Source organism: Perca fluviatilis, chromosome 19, assembly GCF_010015445.1.
Source record: "Perca fluviatilis chromosome 19, GENO_Pfluv_1.0, whole genome shotgun sequence".
NCBI classification, from domain to species: domain Eukaryota; kingdom Metazoa; phylum Chordata; class Actinopteri; order Perciformes; family Percidae; genus Perca; species Perca fluviatilis.
Window position 1 is genome coordinate 18,755,437 of NC_053130.1, and position 26,159 is coordinate 18,781,595.

Genomic DNA, 26,159 nt, shown 5'->3' on the forward strand with positions numbered 1-26,159 from the left:
CCGTCGGACGCCCAAAGGTGCGGTAGATCCCCGGCAGTAGGTGCGCTACAGAGAAACCTGGGAAGGACGAACGACCTCGGCCAATCGAGTGGACTGTAGCGTGCTGCTGTTGGGCTGCTCCCCCACAATGATCATAACACTGCGGGCTCTCTTCGAACAAGGGGTAAGAAACCGTAGTAGCCTTGTCTTGCTGCGGGAGTCGGTGCTGGGACCTTTACATGCCGCTTCTCTTCTGCGCGCAGCTTGTCTCTGCAGGCCCCGGGGTATCTGCGCAGGGACAAGGATAAATAACAACCATCCAGGGCTGTCAGGTGGGTGCAGGGGGAACTACTCAGCGCTAAGTTAACGTAATTTTACCTAATGTCCTTTTACAGTCATATGCCTGGCCCTTTGCAGAGCATGGCTCCGTGAATACCTCCGTTGTTGTAGCGTAGCGTAGCGTAGCCTACTGATGCATGAACTCTAGATGGTACCCTAACTACTATGCTATGGATTTCTGCAGAGCCTCTCTGCATGTCATCGTTCACAAAAGATCCCACAGTTTAACAGAAGATGCTCCACGGGCTAATAGGAGATGCTCGCTAAATATTGCTCTGATATGACACTGATCATGCAAATAATCAGTTAATTTAAATATGTAGGCTATGATCACTGCAGCGTCACTGTTTACTCTGGAAACAGACATAGGCTTTACAGTAAGACAATAGACCCATTGGATCCAGCCTAAAAACTAACTAACCCTAACTAACTAACTAACTCACTCACTCACTCACTCCACTCACTCACTCACTCACTCACTCACTCACTCACTCACTCACTCACTCATTACCTTTGAAAAAACATATGTTAATGTTATTGGAAGCCTAGTCAATGTTTTTTTTTCTTTTGACTATTCTGTAAATCACAATTAGGTGAAAATGGCATTTTGTCTGTTTACCAAATTATCCTAATTGAAGTAGACCTGTTTTCCCTTGTGTTCACTAACACCACTGATGAAAGAAATCCCTTCAGAATAACATAATTTAGATCTAGTTTCTGTTAGTCTGCATATAGGCTACTATTAAAAGACCTGGCAATAATAATAACAGGGTTCCAAATCAATTTTTTTTATAAAAGGCATTTAAACAGCCACTTAAACCAACTATAGCCTAATTGATCTAAATAGATCTAAATAATGAAAGAAAGACAGACAGAAAGAAAGAAAGAAAGAACTAATTGAAAATTCTTACACATGAATTTCAAATGTATCCATATAGGCCTACTTGACTATTTAGCTTGAAACTGGTTGTGTTTCACTATAGGGCCTGCCCTTAATGTGGACATTGGGCTGTCCTTCCATTTATCCATGTGAAGGATGTTGCATCAAAGACAGTTTGTGGGGGAAATGGCCATCAGTTTCCAATGCATTTAGTTTAGTTACAGAAAAGAATGTGAATGACTTTTTGACCTGTGTGCTCAGTGATACATAATCCACACAACCTGCTCTCCCTCTCAGCCATTCTCTTTATTGTCACAAAAAAAGAGACATTTTATGAAATATAAAGCAAAAAATAAAAAATGCAGCCTCATATGTACTCTTCATTTGGAAATGATTATTTCACTGACGCAACATAACTCAACTGTTGGACAGAAATATGGCCAACATCTCAATATCTATCATGCAGTAGGCTAGGGTCTATATTTTCAGTGAGGCCTCTACAATACATTTACAGCAGACATAAGAGCATTTTATTTATTTTATTGAACCTTTATTTATACTCGAAGGGCATTGTTTCCCTCATTTTCAGTGACGAGTTATAACGAGCATACAATAACATCTAATTTATTGTGTTTTAAAACGGAAGTGGGCCAAACAAGTTTATGTATCTAGATATAAATAGATAAATAAACAGACAGACAGAGAGAGAGAGAGAAAAGCGGAAGGAAGGAAGAAAGAATGGATGGAGGGAGGAGGAGGAGGAGGAGGAGGAGGAGGAGTTGGTGGGTGTGTCTTTGTGGATGAGTGACGTACTGCTGGGACGCATGCCCCGTGCGCACTGCGCGTCCTGGCCTGTCAGTAGTAGCCAGATGGAAACGTAGGCAAGTGAATTCGGTGAGGTCATGTATTTCTAAGCCACACAACGGAATAAATCATCCTTCATTGGCGGCATAAAGAAATAGTCCGGAACATTTCGCCGCTGATCGGACCGCTGGTGGATCGATAGTTTTATTTGATGACAGAGGTAAGATGAGGATTCGCACCTCAGCTCCGTAGACGTGCTTATTGTTTGGCCGTGGGGGAGGGTCGTATGTCGCTATGTGCTTGCTGCTTAACCGATACGGCTGTTGTTTAAGGGTGTTAAATTGTAGCTTCAATTAGACTATTACTTACCCCAAATACTCCCTTTCGTGTCGTTACAATGTGATACGTCCGTACACGGTGTATATAATGCATATTGAGACGGCAGCTAACGCTAGTATCACCACCGACTGCGCACTGTTTCATAAACAGGGCCTGTCATATCGCGATATGGCTGTCATTATCGCTGCAAACATGTCAGTGTCCAATTTATTCAGGCTGCTACGCTTTTAGCATGCACGGCTCTTTTCTGCAGTCTTACAGTCCTTTACCTGCCAGCTACCTGTGTCGTCGTCAAGACGAGAGGGGTCGTGTGGCCAAGGTTAACGCGCATATGAGGATAATATGTGACAGAATATACAGTATTTTAGATCTATCCATAACTTAGATTATAATAAATATGTTTATGGCTGAGATTGCCCCTGTTTTTCCTCATCAGGTGATGAGTGATGCATGTAAAGTGGGAGAACATGAGATGATATTCCACCTATGGAACTATATGATGATACATTAGGCTGTTTGTATTAGTTATGTGTGTGCTACTAGTTTTAATGTGGGTTTGTGTGATATTATAGACAAGAAAGCTGCACAATAGCACTTCATATTGTGTTATTTGTGAGCACAGCATGTGTATTTTTGTGAGAATGTGGGTTATTTGTAGTATAATTGTTAACCACCATTGCCAGGATCTGAATTGTCCTTTAAGTATGTGCCCTGGAAGCCATTCATTAAATCATTAATATGAAGCAGCTTGTTTAGAGAAAACAGTGGTTAAGTCATTAGAGGGCAGTGCGCTCTAGGAATGACCTCACTATATTTCTGCTTTTGCAGGATACACAAGGCACCTAGAGTAGAGGTATTACCTCTTCCTACCTTCATATCCATGAGGTCCAGACCTCTTATGTGCTGCTGAGATACTGATGTGGCTGCTGCATTCCATGTAAATACTGTAGCTGACACATAACTGCAGTCTAATAGTGTGCCATTGATTTCAGAGGTATTTGTCGATGCAGCATGTAATTGTAAGCATCAATATTAGTTATTTCACAGCAGGGTCAGTACTATTAACACTGGGTGTGTGACTGAATAGGAATGTAGCGGATTAAGTCAGCCTGTGATTCCATTCCTGACTTCACCTGACCATAACTATCCTCATGGATAGTCATTATTATTATTATTATTATTATTATTTTATTATTATTATTATTATTATTATTATTATTATTATTATTACAGTTATGACCTTACCACAGAGGAACAGATAACATACCACCGACAGTACTGCACACCAACTGCAATGTCATTCAAGCCTTCATAACTCAAGCAAGCAAAATTGTCTTCCTGTTTGAAATATAGAAAGAGGCGGCATGTCTATTTTCATGTTGTGAAGGAGGTGGATGTTATGTATGTCTTTGTGACGTTGGAGGAACAGAAGGAGAGCTGACTCATTTTATTCTGGCATTTATATCCCTCATATGGACTGTGTGTCGGCAGAGTTAGGGAGTGAGTATGTTGCTTGTATAAGAATTGAAGAAAGGGAAAGGAATCCCTTTTTCGATTTTTGTTTTAATTAAATATTTTTGGGGACATCGTGCACACACATTGGCATCTCTGTGTTGTGTCTTATCTGGGCTCACAGCTGCATGGTGCAACTTGACCCAGTTGACGTGTCTGTGCAAGACCCGCTTGTAGAACTAGGCTGGAGTCCTGGGCTGGGGTCCAAACTCAGAAGGAATTATCACCAAGCTTAGTTTTCCAGTGTGACAGAGTCACTCTTGAGAGTCATGTTTCATATGATGTAGAAGACCTCCCCGTGGTCTTCTGTTCTGCCACCCCTGCTGTGCTGATTATATAAAATCTTCCATTCTGGTGTGTTTGCTGAGGTAAGGAGCCGCAGCGCTCGCCTCATGTGTGAAATTCAGCAGTGTCTTTTCTCCCTTCTAATCAGGTTTCTTGTGAGCAGGGATTTTCATTTGACTTTAAACATTTTGACTGGTATCTGTGGTGTAGTCCTGGCACTACAAAATATGTGATCGCTTGCCCGTTCTTGTGTACACAGAGGACATTTTTGGATGCACAGAAAACAGTAATCGAAGATTTCGCCATGAACAAAAACAAGAGAGAAAGAGAGTTCTACAGCCTCGATGTTGGGGATTCGACGTTCACAGTACTGAAGCGATACCAGAATCTAAGACCCATCGGCTCCGGAGCACAGGGAATCGTCTGGTGAGTGTTGCAACCTCGTCCATGTTCAGTTAACAGCTTCTTGCTGAAATATGGGTCACTGGTTCCAGTACGTCACTGGAACATTCATGAGAACCAAAACATATTTCACTTAATGTTGTCTCAAGAAATCACAATATGAATCCATAAAACTGTAAATTGTTCTCCATACACATCCATAACCTGTAATGTCTACTACCTATAACGCTACATTTGTGAAAATGTTTTGAAATTATTCACTAACCTTGTTCCTCAGCTCTGCTTACGACCAAATCCTTGACCGAAATGTTGCCATCAAGAAGCTGAGTCGGCCGTTTCAAAATCAAACCCATGCCAAGAGGGCGTACAGAGAGCTAGTCCTAATGAAATGTGTCAATCACAAAAATGTAAGTATGCAAATATATTTGGCCAAATAGCCACTGGGAGACGTGATATTTTTGTATGGCAAAATGCTATTAGCATTTTATGCTTGAATGTGTGTAACTCAATGTGTGCTGTAATGTGATGTGTAAATGACATGACAACATCAATCTGATTCATGTCATTTTATACCCACAGATCATTGGCCTTCTAAATGTATTTACACCACAAAAATCATTAGAAGAGTTCCAAGATGTGTAAGTAACTATATGTTGGATACATACACTATAACTGTGGATGTACTTTGTTTTAGAGCAGACAGTATGTATTGTTCATAAAATTGCCTCTCATGTGTTTGCTGAAATGCTTCTCAACCACTTGTGTAAACCATTTCTGCTCTGTCAGATACTTGGTGATGGAGCTGATGGATGCCAACTTGTGCCAGGTCATTCAGATGGAGCTGGACCATGAGAGGCTGTCCTATCTCCTCTATCAGACGTTGTGTGGTATCAAACACCTCCATGCTGCAGGCATAATTCACAGGGTAAGCATCAGCTGGCCATGACTGCACAGACTAATGCTAGGCTGATGTCAAAAGTGTAAAGGCAAACGGTCAACTGGCACAGTATGAGATAATGAATATGGTCTTTTAATTACCAACAAAACCCTCTTGAAAACATATTGTAAAATATAAAACATTTATTACATTTCTTCTTTTTTTTTTTTAAATTGATTTAAAAAAAAACCAACTTTAATTAATTTCTTAATGAAATGTCTTTGCACAAAACACTGTACTTCTAGCACAGTACAGACTTCTGACCTCCATTTCAAAAAGGGCAGGTGAATTTATCATATTTCCATAATATGCAGGTGTAAAGTGTGTGCGTGCACTGTGATTTACAATTGCACCTCATCATGAAGCATTAGAAACATGCACCCAGGTGTGCATCTCACGGCAAATGATATTACAGTATGGCAATAATTCTGTTTGCAGTAGTAGTAGTAGTAGTAGTAGTAGTAGTAACTTCGAAAATATATAAGGCAGAGGCCTTTTAAGGGTATGTTACATCTTCAACAAAACATTATTCCTAGTTAGAATGAAGGAGCAGCAAACCTGAAAAAACATTCAATAATGTAAAATGCCACTACTTGATTCATCTGGGAACTGTAAACTTTAAATGCATTTACTACTAGCAAGCAAAACACTCCAATAAGCAATTTGTACTGCAGAGAACCATGACATAGACAAAAAGTAATCTTTAGGAAATAGCTGCAGCAGGAGCTGGAACCTCAGGCTATCAGCTGGATTTCAGTCATGATGGATAATGTAGTTCAGACAATACTATAATTACAAAAATAAACAATAAACAATCATTGTTTGAACAATGCTGATGTTAAAGATGTTGTAATGTAGGGTCCGTTTAATGGTGTTAGATGGTGTTTTCCCTCCATGTATATAACATTAGCTGTCACTACATTTGTAGCTATTCATCATTTTTTTTGTCATTGCTTCTTATTGACAAAATTTAACATAAAAAAATGACATTTTGGTATGTGTGTTCTCTGTAGGACCTCAAGCCCAGTAACATAGTTGTCAAGTCAGATTGTACACTGAAGATTTTGGACTTTGGCTTGGCTCGGACGGCTGCCACGGGCCTCCTGATGACACCGTATGTGGTTACACGCTACTACAGAGCACCAGAGGTTATCCTGGGCATGGGCTACCAAGCCAATGGTTAGTGATTATGTGTGTATCTGTCACTCGGTCAGTCTACAGTTTTGAGCCTTGTTGATTTTAAATGTTACGCTGTAGTGCACCATAAACTAGAGATGCACAGATTACAATTTTCTAGGCTGATTCCGATTCTCAATTTTTCATTGAGTTTGACCTGCCGATACCGATTTATAGCTGATTCCAATTTCATTTTTTCTGACCACTTTACAGCACACACAAATATTTATTTTCTATCATTTCTTTAATAGAACATTTTACATTTTGCATAGAACATACAACAGTTTTTGAACAGATAATCGATCGCTATAAAATAGAACTATAATAAGTAATGTTAATACAGCGTGTCGGAGGAATTCAGCGTCTCCTGCAGCGGGGTGTCAGAGAGACCGCAGGGTTAGCTAACGTTAGCTAACGTTAGCTAACTTGTCTCATCTGGGGTCTGATAAACCGTAAATTCATCAAAGTCAGTGTGCCCAACGCTATTTTCCGATAAACTGTAACTGTCATATTTCACGGGACCCACAGTTTTCATGTTCCAGTTGTTCAGCCTCACAGAGGAGATAGATCGGCTGACTGTTTGCCTGAGATCAGTAGAGCAGACTGCTCTGCAGAGCCGTGTATAATTACGACTTTATGACATTTCATAAACGGCTGATGGAGCGGTGGTGTGCCGCTGCTACATGCATATCGCGGACACCATGCGTGTGCACGTGTGATGCTGATGTTGCACGATGGTAATCATGCAGTGCCCGAGTGCATTTGATCGGCATAAAATCAACATATGTCAGACTGACCAGCCGGTCGCCGGTCATGGCCCATCACGTGAAAGTCGGCCAATTCCGGTCACCAGCCGGTCAATCGGTGCATCTCTACCATAAAACAATTTTTTTGTAAGATCTATTAAAACTCATATACAGGGACCTAAAGATAAATCTTACTGTTAACACTGTGTAAGCTGCATGGTGCTTCTGCACATGATGGGACTTTGTTGTAAGAAACTGCTCACTAACTGGCCCCCTATGTGTAACTAACCTGTTGTCATGCTTTTCTCTCACCTCTTGTTGGCTTTGTTAACCGTGTTCCACTTCACTAGTGGACATATGGTCTGTGGGCTGCATACTGGCGGAAATGGTTCGCCATAAAATCCTCTTCCCAGGAAGGGACTGTATCCTTGGGTCTTTTTAAATTCTTCTTCATGCTGTTCATCTTAACAGTCTTTGTGAAGTGTTTGTGCGTCGTGCTGTGCAGACTGTCAGATCTTTTCCTGGTCAATTCTTGGCTTCAATACAGTATTTGGTGGCAGGCAATGGGGACTTTTTAATATAACCCAGTGTAACATGCCTTGTTAGAAGCGTTCTGGCTGTCATGGGCTGTAAACATATTATTTGCTCAACACTGCATTGCTCTCTCCCTCTCTCATTTATCTGGCTGATTCTGCATGTTCTTAATTTCCATCACACCGCTGCCATTCTGCTTGCATTCTCTCACCTTGTCTGTGCTTTTTTTAATCTCACCATTTTGTTTGCATGTCCACCTCCCTGTCATCTAAACGTCCACCTCCAGTGGACGTATGGTCAGTGGGCTGCATAGTGGCCGAGATGATCAGGGGAAGCGTGTTGTTCCCCGGCACTGATCGTATCCTTCCCCATCATTGATTGATCACTGTGTCCTCACTTCCTTCTGTGTCAAGACAACCAACACCATCCTGAGAGTTTCCCTCTGTCACTTTGCTTTTCATTTTCAACATTTCCACCCGACAAACATGACCTCCATCATTGCTCTGCTACACCCACCTATTGTGAGAATGTCAAGCCAAACCAGACAATAAAGGGCAGTGGTTGCTGAGATAGTGTGTATCATAGTTATGTATGTATTAGCTGCATAGGAAAGGAGTGATGTGATCTAAGTATGTGTGTGTGGACTACGTAAGCAGAGCTTCAAAGAACGTTAAATGTCACACTGTCCTAATGGTGTGTTACTGTGTGTGGGAGTGAATAGTGTGTGTTTCCTTAACGTTTACACTTCAGACATTGACCAGTGGAACAAGGTAATTGAGCAGCTAGGCACTCCATCTCAGGATTTTCTTATGAAGCTGAACCAGTCAGTAAGAACGTACGTAGAAAACCGGCCACGCTATGCTGGGTACAGCTTTGAGAAACTCTTCCCAGATGTGCTCTTCCCTGCCGACTCTGACCACAATAAACTGAAAGGTAGTGTTTTTTCATGTGTTATCATATCATGACATAAAATCATGCAGAAATCCTTCAGCATATACATTTGTAGACTTGTGATTAATAGCAGAGCATCTATCTATCTATCTATCTATCTATCTATCTATCTATTTGTTGTTCTCCCCTTAGCAAGCCAAGCAAGAGATCTCTTATCCAAGATGTTAGTGATTGATGCCTCCAAGCGCATCTCTGTAGATGAGGCACTGCAGCACCCCTATATTAATGTTTGGTACGACCCAGCTGAAGTGGAAGCAGTAAGTGGATTGCTGATCGGAGCGCATGATTCTTAAATGGGTCACTTGAGATTTTAATTACTTCACTTGAAATGGAAAGTTGGCATCGCTCTTGTACCACCAATGTGCCATTTAAGCCATTTTCTCTTTCTCAGCCACCTCCAAAGATCTTAGAGAAACAGCTGGATGAGAGGGAGCATACCGTGGAAGAGTGGAAAGGTTAGACTGCATACTGAGATTCTTAACGCTTATTTCAGTGTATTATTTACCTTCTGGCTTCTGAGGCAGCACAGGAAATTCCTAATAGGTATCATTCAGTAATGTTAAAATTGAATAGTCTGATAAAATGCATTTTCCTTCAAAAAAATGTTTGGGTATCTGCTTTGTTTTACCACTTCAAAAAACGACAAGTTATCGATTAACAGTCAATGCAGATAGATGAATTTTGGTTTTAAGTTAACTATAAAACCTGCTGCTTACATAGCATCTAATATATTAGATGTCAACATTAAATCTACCCACTCTAGTTAATACATTCAATTTTGTGCAAATCGGATGCATTTACAATGAAATAGAAATGGTCAGATTGACTAGCAGTTCACCAGTTGTGACGTGATTAATTTCTATTCACGGAAAGCACAAAAATAAATCATGTCTAAAGAAATCCATTGGGACAGCCAGTGAATGTGTAGATATGCAGTCAGCTGGTTACAGACATTGTTGCCTGAGGAGCTCTGTATCTTCACTATAGTTGCCAGAGCGTGCGTTGCATGACCTGAAATCCCCCCTTAAAGCCTCTCAGTTAGTGTTTTCCACTGTGGGGAACCTGATTCTGTGAAGCACGGAAAGACTTCAGATTGTGTGTAAATATCACTTTCAGTTGTGCAGCAGGATGAGCTCATCCTAACCCCTGCCAGGTGAAAATGACCCCTCACTCATTTTTAGAAGAGTCACACCAGCACAGCCTGTCCAAGTTAGAAACATGATGCCGTTTGGACTGTACAGTATGCAATACACTGTGACTGTACAGAAAAAGTGTGATATACACATCAATGATTTCTCTCTGTCTCTACTGCCCCATTTAACCTTCTCTTGTTCTTTCATTTGTAGTGCTAATTTATAAGGAAGTGAGTGAATGGGAGGAGTGGACAAGAAATGGTGTGATAAGAGGCCAGCCACCTCCTTTAGGTGAGTGATCATTATAACTTTGCGAGATAAGAAGAGGTGGGAAGGATGAACAACTGAATCAATAGAGGCACATGATGCACATTTATCAGAAGCTTGATATAAGCCTAAAAATGTTCCCAAGTTTTTTTTCACAGGTTTCGGACACTCACTCAGTCTGTACGATTAAATAATACAAAAACACTTTTTATTTTATACGAAGTTCACTGAATACTTCAAATATGCATAGCACTAACCTTACTGTACTTACTTACTGGGAATTTAAAGTTTAAGGCACTGTTCACATCTGCATTGCAGTATCCTAAATGAAACCTATGCGTTGACGTGTGTTTTTCGCAGCACAGGTGCAGCAGTGATCGAAAGCCCCCCTCAGCCCACGTCCTCCTCCTCTTCGGCCAACGATGTCTCGTCCATGTCCACAGAGCCCACTGACCCAAGCAGTGACCCCACCATGACCTCTGAAACAGACAGCAGCTTGGACAGCCACACCTCTCTGGGTGCACTGGCCTGCTGCAGATAACACACACACACACACACACACACACACACACACACACACACACACACACACACACACACACACACACACACACACACACACACACACACACACACAAACAAACCTTTTCTCATCAGTGTGTGTGATGGGAGAGGATTTAGGCCAATGGAACTTCTCATGTTAGTTTGTAGAGCTGCGCTTTTAATGTACAGTTTATTATTTCCCCTCCCCCTATACTGCTGTAAATGATTGTGGTTGGAAATTGTATCATTATTGCTGTATTTTTGCTGCAAAGAATCAGAGTATGTTTTGATGTGAATCTGTGATGTATGTTATGAAAGAGAGGGATTTGAGTGTACTTTACTACATTGCATTTTTTTAAGCTACTGCTACACAGTTGAATACCAAGCTGTTAGCACTGCAATATTATGTTAAGTATATTTTTGAATTTTTCATTGGCATTTTTTTTAATTGTTTTTGGGACATTTGAATGAATCTACACCAATTCTCTTTTTAACAGTAGACTATAGCGCACTTCATCTTGGATCCAATTGCAAATGAATTATTTTATTTTGATATTGTTCCTCATCTTTCTTGTAGAAAGCATCCTTTGGTGTATCCAAGTTAACTTATTTCTTAGTATTATGTCACTTCTGATTGTGTGCATCTTGACAAGCAGTCAAATGGTCTATTGCCCTGACACTGAATTTCTTTTTTACTATAGCACACTGTTAACTGACTGTATTTGAACTTGTTTAGTTACTTAGATGTAATTTGTAAGCGATGGTCTGTTGGATGAGGAGAAACAGGGTGAATGTAAGTAAATAGAAATGTGGTATAGTGAGGAGCCAGTGATTACTGTTAGCGCTGTAAGAATTTAATATGGGCCTCTCCACTGGCTAAAATGAGTTCTGTATTTGGGGACTGTCACCAGAGACTAAGTCTAAATTAGTCACTCTACCCTTTTGGCAGGTTCTTTCAGGCATTATTCACAGCTGTCTGATATTTAAAATTTTTATTTAAGTGCCCTTACTAAGTTAAGTGATTTTCAGTCCTCTTTGTTGTAGATGCTCCTCTCTTCTGTGGTGCGTCTTTCTGAGTTCTACCTCACACAAGCACACACTCACTCACTCACTCAAACACATTTATTTAAAGATACAGTTTGTATATCATGGCACACATAATTTGAAAGAAATGTGAAAAAAGATCAACTTTCTTTTCTGTATTTGCATTATTTATTTATTTATTTCAAGCTAGGAGACGTCTATTGTATGTAATGTACATTTCATTCAGAAGTACTATTTATATGCATTTTGTTTCATTTTTTGTTTGTTTTCTGTGCAATATAATTCATAGATTAATATAGTCAAGTCATTGATCTGTACATTTTACTGTAGATGTATGTATGTTTTCTGAGAGTCAGGAAACAGGCATTCGCTACCTGCTATGGTAACCTTTGGATGTAGTTGATGGCTCAAATTCCCAACATGTCCCTTTGCTCTTTTTAATGGTTGGGCACTCCAGGCAGTAACACCTAGCATCAGCTCCCAGAATGCACTTTGGGGATTGTGACGAATGCCCTGACCTGTTCTGGGCCACATCTCGACTAACTGTTGTGGCCTTCTCTTTTTGTCATTTTTCCTCTCCTCCATCTCCTCAAAAATAGAAAAGATAGAATAGACCACGCATGAGTTTTCTCTGGTTTTAGTGCAGGTATATTTAGAGGAAAGACAGGAAAGCCATTCAGCACTACTGGGATGATGCTGCAGTCTTCTGATGGTTTGGCCAATATGACAGCAGAGTTAACCTGTTGTGGTGTGTTTTGATCAGGCCAGTTGTGTGACGTTTAGCCTTTAGATCTGAAATTGCCTCACTAACAGACCAATTATATACATCAGAAACTGTCTACCTTCAACTCCGGCAAATAAAAGAGTTGAATTTTAATGTGTCGCCTTGTTCTTTCTTTTACTGTCAAGCTAACATTTCTTTCAAGAACATGAGTTCTAAGGGGAAATGAACAGGGTGTGTATGGGAAGACTGAACCTCATGTAATCAATATGGCAGAGGAAGTTGGTCAAATAATCAGCTACATGGCCTATGGTGTATAATATTAAGGAATTTTGTGGAATTGTAAAATGCTTGCTTGGTCCAGAGGAGTTCTTGTTTGGCACCGGCACTAGTCAGTGTAGGCACAAGACGGCTGTACTAAAGAGGACACGATGGCAAGTAGTACTGCACTAGAGGTATTGGGTCTTCAAAGCTTTGGGGCTGACTGGTCTTCCCAGTAATCAAGCTCCTCCTCTTCAGATGGACCAAATGAAGGCAGGTTGGTCTTGTCTAGTTGGTTCGTGATGCTCCTGTGGTCAGATCTCCAAGGGTTTTGAAGAACTCCTCCATCTCTTTCTGGAGGAGAACGTTTCTGTTCTCTGCGTCTTGATGTGCCCTCTCTGAGTTCCTGAATCGGATCTCTAGCATGTATAACTTCTTTTTCTCCTGGTCCAGCTCCTCCTCGAGGCGGTTTACCTGGGACTGGTACTTAGAACAGGACTCCTCCAACCTCAAACAAGAGAAAAAAAGGTAAGAATAACAACTCATGCTGATTTGCATTGGTTATTTAACAGGAAATGACTCATTCTTACTTGCGAATGCAGATTTCGTAGCTCGTCCTCTGTTTCTTCAGCTCTTGCTTGAGCTCAGTCAGCATGTTGGTGAGACCTTCATCTGTTCCTGTGAGATCATCCTCAGTGCCACTTGCACTGTGATCCAGAGTACTTGCACTGTATTCCAGAGTACTTGCACTGTCCCTCACATCTGTGGGTTTCTCTTGACCCTGCCCCAATTTCCCTGCCTTATCGCTTCCCGGTGGCTCGGCCAACGAGATCTCAAAGGACGTCCAGATAGAGGAGGTGTCAGCAGGCAGGCTTAGACTGGAGGGGGCAACATTGTCATAGGCAGACAGTCTGTGGGACTGGTGGAGGGCTCTGTGTGACAAGGGGGTTTGAGAGGAGTCTTCATCAGAGTCTCTCTGCGTGTCCTTAAGTGGAAGTGTTGTCTCTTTAAGGGAGAGGGTTGAATCCTTCAGAGTAGGGTCTTTAAGTCTTTCACCGGATGAGGTGGTGCGCCTGTGAGCTCGGAGGGACGACAGGCCATTCATCAGCCAGTTGCTCCCACCAGCTGCTGACACATCCCCTGCTGAGCCCCCTATTTTCCCCCTCTGCCCCCCAGATGCTGCACCGCCTTTGAAGGAGCACCTCCAGGAGGGCAGGGCTTTAGACTGTTTACTGGGGCTTACAGCTACTTCACTTCCACCTTTCCCATCAGTTTTGCTATCTGCGTTTCCATCGACTTTCTCTTCTGTCTTACTTTTGCCCTTCCCTTCAATCTGACTATCCTCACCCTTCTCCAATGTTGTAGTGAAGCTTGGTGCAGTTGGCTTACTGTTTGTACAGGTGGTGAAAGGTTGCGGTTCCTCTTTAGGAGTTTTGGAGCCTGTGCCTGAGGAGGGTGGCGGGACAGTGTCTTCTTGTGAGAGCCATTCCACTTTGCACCGTTGGATAGGACTCTGCTGTTGCTGTGGGGGAATCTTGGCCTCAGTTTCCGGCTCCTCCCGTTGGTAAAGTCGGGTGTGTTCACTGATTAGCACAGTCATGAGGTGCTGCACCTGTGAACTTCCTGTTTATAATGACAAACACACATACACTTAAGTATACACCTGCTTGAAATGTTCCATTGCATTGTTGTACATATTGATTGGAAAGCAAGTTTGGGTCACAAATTGTGCTGCAGGTTAACATATGTTGACATTATCACCCACCCTCCATCATGGTAATTGGATCCTCCACTCTGGGCCGAAGGATATTGGGTCCAAACACAGTGGCCAGATTCTGAACACTCATCTTATTCTCATTGGAGTGAGATTGAACCACGTCCAGAAACCTGAGCAGAAAGAACCAAAAGCTAGTAAAACTCAAACTAATGACAAGGAAGACTAGATGCAGACAAGACATGCAATTATTCACATTCAGAGTCAATCAATGTGATGTTACTTCCCCTGATGACGAGGAAGTGGGTGTAATGAATGTTATTTCTCTTGTATGACAGGCGGACAAATCCTCAATCATCAAACAGTGAATGGGACATAGCATCAACAATAAAAACCGTCACAGTCACATCAGTTAGCTTAACATCTACTGATATACACAGCAGCTGACAAAGTAGTGTTGACTTACTTGCAGATGTATGTAAGTAGGTTGTAGTTGACCTGAGGAAGGGATTTCACCTGTTTGCCTAGCTCTACGATACCCTTAAAGAAAAGTAAGACATGTTTATTGCCAAGGCAAGTTGGGAAATAAACTTGTAAACTGTTACGCAGATATGTAATTACCATTGCTTTATCCTTGGTAAGAAGCTGAGCACAAGAGAGAAACTGTGTGTATTTGGAGAATGGGATTATAGGCTCCGGCAGCTCCCGAATGTACAGCTTTAGCAGTGATGCCACTGTGTGGACATCTGTGGTACTGTAAGACAGAGAATGGACGTTCAGTAAATAATACTATCCAGCATAGGTTATAGCTTGGCATGCTGCTATAGAAAAAAATGCCCCCTCCCATTGCGTCACCTGTCAAACATTGGCTTCTCGCCACGGTCAAAGGCATCCTGCAGCTCTCGAACATGATTGTTCTGTCCAGGGGCCCTGAAAAGGCCCTCCTCCTTGAGCCCATGTTCACGTATGAAACACACACACTGTTCGACCAGCACTGGGACTAAGAGCTGAGGGCCACACTGGGCCTCGTATAACATTGTCTCCTCGAGGTGCTGCCCAAAGACACCTGCAGCCACACAGAAAATGAACATCAATCAGGTCATTAATAGCTCAGAATTTTTCCTCATTTGTACCCTAGAAGTTTAAGTCCCCTCTTCACAGCATTCATAATTGACTTGCTTAAACAGTGCTGTATATGGACATTTGTGTTTATGGGTATACATATGTTTAAGAATCACACCTCCTCCAAGTGGAGCCCATATAACTCTCCGTATGGCTCTGACCCAGTCCTCCATGTCACTCTGAGAGTTGGCCATCAGCAGGAACGATTCATGGCTTATGCCTGTTCGATCCTTTTCTCCAGCTCCCCCTGAACACACACATATTTCATTAATTTCTCATTCAATAGGACAAAATGATTAAAACATCTCAAAGCCACTGTGCTTCAAATATGTGGAACCATACACAGAACAGATACCACTTTGAAAAGTACTTTTCTGATCACATACATTGTATAATCTGAAAAGAAGTCAGTTCTACTGTACCAACTGAATATACCAGTATTTCCAATAACCTTATTAGCTCCAGCACCCCCTTTAAAGTACAAATATAGACAGAGAAGCCATGCAGCTCTGCCTCCCTGCTTCTCCTTCCTCTGGCTGCACACAGCTTGATACCTCCCAGTTTGACATTTCAGTTTGACATTTTAGTTTATTTCAGTTTAGCTTTGATTACATTAAGTGAAACTCTCTTCCTTTATGTGACTTTGCAATGGCATGATTTTGAAGAGGTGGAAACACTACTCTGTTACAGATGGAGATAAAAGAGTCAAAGCTGCTATTCATAAAATGTTCTTACATTTTGTATGGATGAAAACCTTCTAATAAACACAGTCCAAAAGAGATTTTTGTAGGTGTTTTTTTGTAGGGGTTCCTTTGTAGGCTATATATCAGTACCTGCATTCTTTACTAAGCCCTGCACTGTGGTGCATAGTGTGTTGTGTGTGAAAGAAATGACCCAGAAAGAGTAATGTTCCCTCCGGACATCAGCAACTGCACCATATCTCATTTGTCTTTCTGTCTAGGACCTTTTCCTCAGCGTCTTTTCACACTGTTCTTTCACTAACACTTTCTCTACAAAGTGACACCTGACACCATCTCACACGTTAAGAGACCACACTGGTTTATTTGCACGTTTTACCCCATTTACTACAAATTGCATATACTTTGCATGACCTTGCCAACCATTTTCCAAAGCACATCATTGTGCTTTAGATTTCCGAATGTGTTTTTCTTAACTTATAGGCAGCCAGTGGTCTCCATTCAGTTGTACGGAAATTGGCTTGCAGAGAACTTAAACCTGAAGGTAATTTATCAGAATGAGCAACTATTTATCATCCCCCACCTCACAGGCAGGTTTCAATTTCATTTCACAGCATGGAAGTCAACTTTGATTTGACAGAAGATAAAGATGAGGAAAACATGTATGTTACAAAACATAATGTATGCATTAATCAACAATTCTGAAAAGTTAAGTATTTAAAAAGTAAAAAAAAAGAAATTAATATTAAATTGCCAGTTGCAGTATTGCAAAAACATTTAAAATGTGCTACCTGAAGAATTAATACAGTATTGACTCAGGAAGCCGCCCTGTCCTTCCATAGTAAATTAGTTAAAACATATTAACACTGAAATGGTCCTTTATGGGAAGACGCACACGCACACATGCACAAACACAGAGAGGCCACATACATAATTAAAAACACTAACTGCAACAGCCAAATGGTTTTACACTCACAGTATACAGTAGATGAACCCATCTGATAATGATGCAGTGTGTTCCATTTACCACCATGCAACCCTGCAGTAGCTCTTAAATCTGCTGACATTCATGTAATTCTAAACACAGGTAATGTGCTGTATATGTGCGTATGTATGTTTCAGTTAGGAGCATACATTACATTTTAATATAACCAGATCCATCAACTGCTGAGACAGTGCAGCATAACAGAGACAGCCAGTGGGACTACAGATGCAAAAGAAGGCTAACTCTGGTGCAATGCATTAAATCAGAGATCTTCAACAGGGGGTCCTCAGAGTAGCTGCAGGAGGGCCGCCAAATTATTGTTCAATGGTTTAAAAAAAAAAAAGTAAACTATAAAATATGTCTGAAAATATACATACACATGAATCTGACATATTATTAGTAAAGATATATACTTTGTATGTGGCCTATAGATAAGGTAGCCATCCACAGATACAGTTAAGCTTAAGGATTTACTGTGCCACATTTTAACATTAAAACATGATATATAAATATATGAATATGCCAACATTTATATTTATTTTAAAAGCTTATATTAGTATTGTATGCACCGTGAAAAGGTATGTGTAGGCTTTAGGCCGCCATACACGTTATTGTAGGTACAGTTTAATATGCAACAAAATTTTATACGATATATGTAGTAGGGGGTCCCTGCTCCGTCTCTCTTTCAGTTAAGGGGTCCTTGGCCTAAAAAACGTTGAAGACCCCTGCATTAAATGATTACATTTATGTTTACACACTGTTCCTTACAAATAAAAGTGAAATTGTTGTCAGATATGCAAAGTGAAAATGTCACAATTGTTTCTGTGCAGTGTTTCTACAGGACCTCTGATATAATACACAAAGACCTTGTCAATCCTGGCAACACAGAAAGCCAGAGAGGGAGATAAATACAATACCTTCCAGCAATTCAATCTGCTTTGAAAAGTACTTCAATACAGTGGTGTTACAGTATTTCTACAATACATCCTCCAAGCCTTTTTAAAGTTGAAAAAAAGTACTTACTACCATCATTAATGGGAACCTCATCCTCAGGATAAACTGTCAAGGTGTTAGTCAACCTGCTGCAGTAATGGCCCATGTTGAACCAGTACCGATAAAAATAAGGGCTACAAATGAGCAGTGGCAGCCCTTAAGAAGAACGAATGCTTGCAGCTGAATCTATGCTGATATGGCCGAGGATGTCATTCCAAGAGCGCCATCCCATCACAGCCAATGCAAACTGTCTCATATTTCTTTCTTTCTTTCTTTCTTTCTTTCTTTCTTTCTTTCTTTCTTTCTTTCTTTCTTTCTTTCTTTCTTTCTTTCATCCAAGCAGGCCTTCCTGATCTGCTGTACATACTGTCCTCTGACTGTAATCATGCCAACCCCACGCTGTCAAGAGCAGAGATGAATGATGCCATTGTTGAACCATCAGACATATGGTCGTAGAAATCACATCCTTTCTGCTGTTCTGCATATTTCATGCATGCATTACGGATTGTGACTCATATGTAGCTATTGATTTACTTCTGTTTTCCATCCATCACTTTGATTCTTCTAGATCAACAATGTTTACACATAGAATATGACCTGCTGTATACAGTATGATTACAAAGGTCCAATGGCATGAAAATGTCCCTTTATGAGGTTTTTTAACATTAATATGAGTTCCCCCAGCCTGCCTATGGTCTTCCAGTGTCTAGAAATGGCGATAGGTTTAAACCGAGCCCTGGGTTTCCTGCTCTGCCTTTGAGAAAATGAAAGCTCAGATGGGCCGATCCGGAATCTTGCTCCTTATGAGGTCATAAGGAGCAAGGTTACCTCCCCTTTCTCTGCTTTGCCCGCCCAGAGAATTTGGCCCACCCATGAGAGAGAGACATCATGGCTTTCAAACGAGCAAAGTGGCAGTTGGTCAAGGCCACACCCCCACTCCCACCCCTCTCTCTTCCTCAATAGCTACAGACACAGAAATGGCACATACTAAGGAAAGCTCATTGTGGGACTGGCTCTAGTGGCTGTAATTCTGCACCAAGGCTGAATTTCGGGAAACAGACTTCAGATACAGTATTAGGGGACCACTAAGGTCTATATAAAAGCATCCAAAGAGCACCATGTCATGGGACCTTTAAAGCAAGATGGAGAGATACTTTCTGCATTTTACAGCAAAATTGACATCAGGTTAATGTTCTAGTGGTTGTTATATGCACTGATGTTGCACGATTTGGGGTTTCATCACCTTCTGAACAATAAAAACAAAAAATTTTAAGTTTTGGTATTACTGTATATCAGATTTGCTTCATCATACCTTAGGATTTAGTGTAACATACAATTTCAAATACAAAAAGTTTGTTTGACACTTGGTACTAAACAGATGGTTCAGCAGCTTACTTACTTATTCACTTCCTTACACACAGAGTTCTCACCATGCCAACTCACCTGGAACAATTTCAAAAGGGTGACGTCCAGGCTCGTCCTGATTGGCAGGTAGCTCATTGACCTGACTGCCCTGAAGAGGAATACAACCCTGTAGGAGAAAGGAGAGGAAGGCGTGAGATTGGCAGATAGAAAGACAGACTGACGGAAGGAAAACACGTGTATTAACGGTATTCAAGGGCCAAACGAGAAATCAATTAGTGGTTCTGGACTTGGACGTGTGGTGCATGTTGAACATTGTAGAGTTCTGAGTACACTGATGTCTGGGCATCCGTCCAACAGAAGTAGGTAATGATGATGGAGGGAGGGATGACTCAGGGAAACATCTATTCATCTATTTATCCCTCTGGTGCTTCCTGTACTGTGCATTTCTGATCCCTCCAACATAGAGAGGAGCAAAGGTCACCTACTAAGTGCTTACAACAGAACCACAGGGCAGCTAGTTACCGCATTATCAGTGTGTGTGTGTCACACTACAACTTTAATGGAGAGGGTGGAATGGATATTTCTCCAGCTATATAGTTTGACACCAAAATATAAAGATAAGAGCATGCAGCTTTAAAAAGCACGGTCACATAATGTAGAAAAGTGCTTTATTTTACTTGAGGGATACATGTATTTTGCCGCCTGATTTAAAAGAATCAATAAGCTATTTTCAGAGTTGGAGAAGAACACACAATAGATCGACTGGCCCTGGGGGGGAAATACTAATCATGAAGCTTGAATATTTATCAGGCTTTGAACTGGAATAATCCAAACACACAGCAGCACAGCCTCTTGGGGCAACAGGTGACATCAGGTAACTGTCTTGTATATGTGTTACTTTGTGTCACCTGTGCCTTGGTTTCATCCTGGTCCTTGTAGAAATACAGAGCTTCAGTCCTCAGGACAAACCAGCGCAGTTGCCAGTTTTTCATGATACTCCGTTGTCTCTTCAGCCAGCCTGCTTTTAGTGCTTTCTCCTGATCCAGAGGAGAGCAGGGCCTGGAGACCCGAGACAACTCTCCAAGCACCATGCTCTTGGAACGTGCTGAATGGACACACACACACACACACACACACACACACACAGATATAGTGAGGGAAAGGGGAGCTTGCAGGATTAAGAGCATCAGAATGAGAATGAGTTACATAAAAATCTAGGTTTCATGTTATTTGGGAATTTTTTTTCTTTGTTGTTTGTTATTATTCACAGAAGTCTCTCCAGTGTACAGCTACAGCCAAGCCCACGGGCTTGACCATGCATCTAGATTTCCTCTTAAGTCAATCTACCAACGTCCATTTTGCAGCAAAGACATCCTGCTTAAGATGAAATCCATAAATCCATCTATTCCATTACATTTTATTATGTGTTTCAGATATAAATGAGTGCATATATCATTTCCAGTTTCATTGTGGTACGGAGTAGAGTTTTGCTTTGGATCAGGTTACGCTTTAACTGCTTCAGACTGATTACTGCAAGCATAGATTATATATTAGCATAGGTATGGCAAATGAATAGAGCAAAACAGTGACAGTAGAGGGATCCCTGGGGAGTCAGTGAGAGAGAGAGAGAGAGAGAGAGAGAGAGAGAGAGAGAGAGAGAAACAGAAGGCAGAGGGAGAGGGAGAGGAGAGAGGAGAGAGAAATCAATGGCGTCTTTTTCCTGTTAATTGCATCTTGCTTTCTGCTGAGGACAGCAGGGAAGGTATCTGCAAGGGCCTGGACTGAAATCTCTTTCCTGTTTCCTCTCTCTCGCTCTCTCTCTCTCTCTCTTTCTCTCTCTCTCTCTCTCTCTCCGTCTCTCTCCCTCCCTCTCTCACTCTTTTGCTTATCAGCCCTATGTCTGGACTCCTTATTTTATTTCTCCCCTTTATGTTCTGGATGTCCTTCATTTGCAGAGTCATTATTGCTAGGAAGGTAGAAGTCAAGAAACCACGTGAAGCAGTCATTAACAAAACTGTACGCTGACAGCAGGAGCAGGCAGAGCAGGATCTATAAATACAGCAGACGTGGCCGTGTCTTGTAAATCATAGTCATCTTTAAAAAAAGGCAGGAAATCTCAGAGAGGAACTGCTTTTTTAAATCTATTGTCAGCAAAGAATATATTAGTGTACAAGGATCAAATTGTTATCTTTTCAGGAAATAATGTTACTCAAAGTGCATTACTTCATATTTAATAAATTAATATGACCTCATTAGTGTTACAGATGATAGAAGTATTCAGATCATTTACTTACAAACAATAGTACACAAAATGGTTCAGCACTCAGAATTTTAGATAAGTAAAAGTACCTACAAAGTATAATATTTCCCTATGAATTGTAGTAGAAGTATAAAATAAGGCATAACATTGAAATACTTAAGTAAGTACCTCAAATGTGTTTAAAGTACAGTACCTGAGGAAATGTACTATACTGTAGTTACATACCACTATTGTAGGTATCAAAAGTGATAGTACTAATTATGTATGAAAATGGCCCTAGTCAGTGACACATTATGTAACATTATTTATTAATGATGCTTTACTGTAGTATTTCATGTTTGGTTGCAGTGGAGCAAATTTAATTTTACTAAAAATGTATTTACTGTTGGGTAGATTCATCTATTGTAATGTGTCACATTTTCAGATCATACGTTTCAGATACTTTTTGTTAATATGTAAAGTAAAGTTTTCAAATAAAATGGAGAAAAATGTACAGACGTGGAACGTCTTAAACAGCCTTAAATGGAAATAACCGAGTACTAAGTACCTTGAAATTGTACTGCACTTGAATACATGTATTAAGGTACATTCCACCACCACTGTAATTAACCTTTGGATATTCAAATCTGAAACTTACTTAATACCAGAAATTCAATTATTCAACTAATATTGTAATGGTTAAACATTAACACATAATTTCCACACACACACACACACACACACACACACACACACACACACACACACACACACACACACACACACACACACACACACACACACACGTTAATGGTCTTTTTTACTAACATAAATGAGACCATATTAATATTTTGTATTATTATAATTAACATGGTGCAGCATCAAACCTTCTTCAGTTTGGAGTGTCTCATTATGGAATCTCACTTACAGTGCCTCAAAATAATAATCTGTTGACTTAAAGCACTTCAATATTCATTCAAATGTCCTCATATTGACAATTCTTCAGCCACACTTATCACTCAGAGTTTTACCAATAACTTCCCGTAAGACTCTACACGACTTAACTGCTTTAGGATTCTGCTCTGATATCTCAGCTTCTAAGTGCAGATCCGGCTCTGTGATGCTGTATGATGCTGCATTAAAGGGTCAGAGGAGAGCAGAGCTGGGAATCTAATCAAAGGAGAATACCATTACAGCAAATGAGAGATGGCAAGCGCACAAAACGTTGCGAGCAAAGTGAAGTGGCTACTGCACTGTCCAACTGTGTTGAAGGAGAAAGAAAAGGCATTTCTCCTTCTCATCATCTTTTATGGTCGAACTTTTACTGCTCGTCTAGAATAAGAATCCAAAAAGCACCAACCTTGCCTAAACACATACACAAAAGTAAGGGTTCTTGAAGCTGCTGCAAGCCAGTATTTGCTCTTTTATGTCCATTTTCATACAAAGATGTGAAATAAAGAATAAAGAAACCCTTCCTGTTAGGGTGGAAATGCCTCTAAAACAGCAACTGTGTGGATACTATTCTCTAAAAAACAATACTAATCCATTTCCCTGAGATAAATTGGCAATTGTCACAACCATGCATGCTACCTGAAACAGCGTGTGTTGGTTGTCTATAGATACCACCTGCATCATGATAATCTCAGTGCCAGGAGTTGATTCTGTGATGGCATGATTAACACAGTCATGTGAGAGGCATGTACAGTATATGTGGCGTCCCGACTTCAGCGGTCACAAGTGGGTTTTACCCGGCGTTAGAGGAACTATGTTTGACAGTCAGCTGTTGTGATTTATAGCAGTGGAGAGCCCTGCATTCCTTTCACCACCTCTGATCTAGATCTAGAGTCACCTGTCAAAACCATGCCAACCAAAAACTAACCCAATAAACCCTGAACAAATGGAGATACTTATGTGTTCAGGTGTGAACATGTCAGGATGCAGACCATTGTTGGAGGGTGGATTATCCTTCCAGCAGCCATGTTTACTACAACCTACAATATCTCCATCAGGATCAAATCTTCTAGTAGTATATACAGTATAATCAGGAGACACTAGGGATTACATCACTCTGTAGTAGAGAGACTGTTAACTATCAATGAGTATTGGACACAGAAGATAAAGCCTCAACACTTTAGATCATGCAGGAAACCTCAGGTCATCGCTGATAACAATAGTCACTGGGATGCAGAATGACACTGGTGCTACGAATATGGCGCTGTTCCATCTTTTTTAAGTCATTATCAATGAAAGCACTGACACCAATATTGATGTCACATTATTACAAAGACAGCAGGACAAATAGAGCTCTGCATAGACAACGAGAAAGGGAGACAATGAGCTGGACTGCAGAGAGAAAAAGGAAAGAGAGAAAAGAAATGGAGGGAAGGGGAAAGGGAAGGAGGGACTGTGCTTACCCCGGCGTGCCTGTTTTATCTTGGGGCTCAGCATGGTTACCGTTGCTGTGCTGCTCCCTCTCACTGAGACATGACTGCATCCCTCTGTTCACACACTATTCCTCAAACACACAAACACACTCAGAGCCTCTCGCTGCTGCCTCGCCCTGTTACTCCTCATCCTCTCCAAGCATCTCTCTCCCTGGCTCACTGTCTTAGCACTTGGACACTGTCCTCCGTCTGATTTCACACACACACACACACACACACACACACACACGCACACACACACACACACACACACACACACTTACAAATACTCTCCTCTTCCTCCCCCTCCTTTTATCTCACTCCCCCTGTCTGTCCCACTGGCCCGGCGTACTGTTGTTCTCACATACTGTACCTAGAGCCCTGCCGATTTTTTTTTTTTTTTTTTTTTTTTTTTTTCTTTTTTTTTTTTTTCTCTTCTTTTACTATCTGTCTTTCTGCCTTCCGCTGCACACTCTCAGTATCAATTTCTCACCGTCTATAAATATATGTCTGGCTGTGAGTCCTCTGTCTTGTCACCCATGTCTTTACATTGGCTCCCGCATCGCTCCACAGTCTTCACAATCCCTCCAGCTGTTTGCTCATGGTGATTTGATTATGGTCTCTTCTGTACCTGAAGTACAACCTCAGATCAATACATTTGATTTAACTGATACCATTCCCACTATTAAATGTTTGATGCAGCATGTGCCTGTACCTATAGACCACTGCAGAGGTAAGATACATTTGGGTTTAATGTTATATATATATATATATATATGTTAGTTAAAAAACTTCACTGTGCGGCACTTATATTTAGTATCCCAACTCCTTCAGGCTAAGATTTATAGTCTGAGGGGTAATGCCACACTACTCAGTCACTCAGCAATCTGTATTATCAAAGGCACAGCACATAAGGGTGTTGTGATGTTCTTGTTCCTATTCAGCCTGATAGTTAGTGGATGTGATGAACTAGACTAAAATGCAGTAAAAGGACACTGCTGACTGTGCTTTCTCATAATAAAAAAATGACCTACTCAGCACGCACTTAACAATCAATGACAAATATTCCCCATGAATGAAGGCTTTATATAAAGGACTAGCAGTACATTAGTAGCATAAAATTGGTAATGTATTAAAAAAAAACGCTCATACCCTGACAGATAAATATCTTAAAATTAGAGCTCAACTGTATATGAGAGCTCAGATAACCAGATGGTTGGACCATAAACAACAACATAAATCATCACATTGCTTGATACAATGATCATTGTTGCAAAACAAACTAAAAAGAGAAATTTACCTGCCAATTCCTTTGGTTTGTCACTGGTCAGAGGAGTCCTGGATGGTTTCATGGTAGTGAACCCGATCTGCACAGTGTATTCCTCTCCACTGGGGCCATTTCTAGAACCACAACACAGGCACACTCAGGGTCTAAACAATGGCAATACTGATATCTCAGCCCTCTACCTAATTGATAATCACTAAGAAACAAATCAAATGACATTCCCATACCCAAAGAGAAGGGACTACTATAGCTGCCATTATTAACACACCGATGACGTGTGCCTGAAGAATGCTGATGTGAACAGACTCTGATAGAAGGAAGGAAATAAAGACAGTCATGCCAGTATTACTTGCCATGTCATCTCGGATGAGCAGACCAGACGACTCTCAGTCTGGAGCCAGACTCTCTGTGCTGCACGAGAAAGCATCACCGTCCCAATCAGCTGCTGTGATAGGTACTGCTTTACTGAGAAATAAAACACA

At 40.9% G+C, this 26,159-nt stretch overlaps 2 protein-coding genes across 7 annotated transcripts; one reads left to right on the forward strand and one right to left on the reverse strand.

The window, feature by feature from the left end:
- mapk8a (mitogen-activated protein kinase 8a) lies at positions 1-12,748 on the forward strand. Of its 6 annotated transcripts, none has more exons than XM_039784830.1 (12): positions 1-163; positions 4,398-4,564; positions 4,818-4,947; positions 5,120-5,178; positions 5,327-5,465; positions 6,491-6,656; positions 7,750-7,821; positions 8,684-8,866; positions 9,017-9,141; positions 9,276-9,339; positions 10,231-10,308; positions 10,645-10,801. In XM_039784830.1, the coding sequence occupies exons 1-12, from the start codon at positions 128-130 to the stop codon at positions 10,659-10,661; spliced, it is 1,236 nt and encodes a 411-aa protein (XP_039640764.1). In that variant the 5' UTR covers positions 1-127; the 3' UTR covers positions 10,662-10,801. The 6 variants fall into 6 exon arrangements, with proteins under 6 accessions (XP_039640764.1, XP_039640758.1, XP_039640759.1 ...); XM_039784824.1 differs by having other exon boundaries at positions 3-163; positions 10,650-12,748; XM_039784825.1 differs by lacking the exon at positions 7,750-7,821 and adding an exon at positions 8,220-8,291 and having other exon boundaries at positions 3-163; positions 10,650-12,748.
- Positions 12,017-25,934, reverse strand: arhgap22 (Rho GTPase activating protein 22). Its single transcript, XM_039784823.1, is given in 12 exon segments — positions 12,017-13,361; positions 13,444-14,476; positions 14,619-14,740; positions 15,034-15,107; positions 15,189-15,321; positions 15,423-15,633; positions 15,808-15,936; positions 19,809-19,896; positions 20,639-20,835; positions 25,693-25,753; positions 25,755-25,793; positions 25,905-25,934. Coding segments are annotated over 12 exon segments (2,337 nt in total). The 3' UTR covers positions 12,017-13,141.
- Positions 25,935-26,159: the final 225 nt, after the last annotated feature.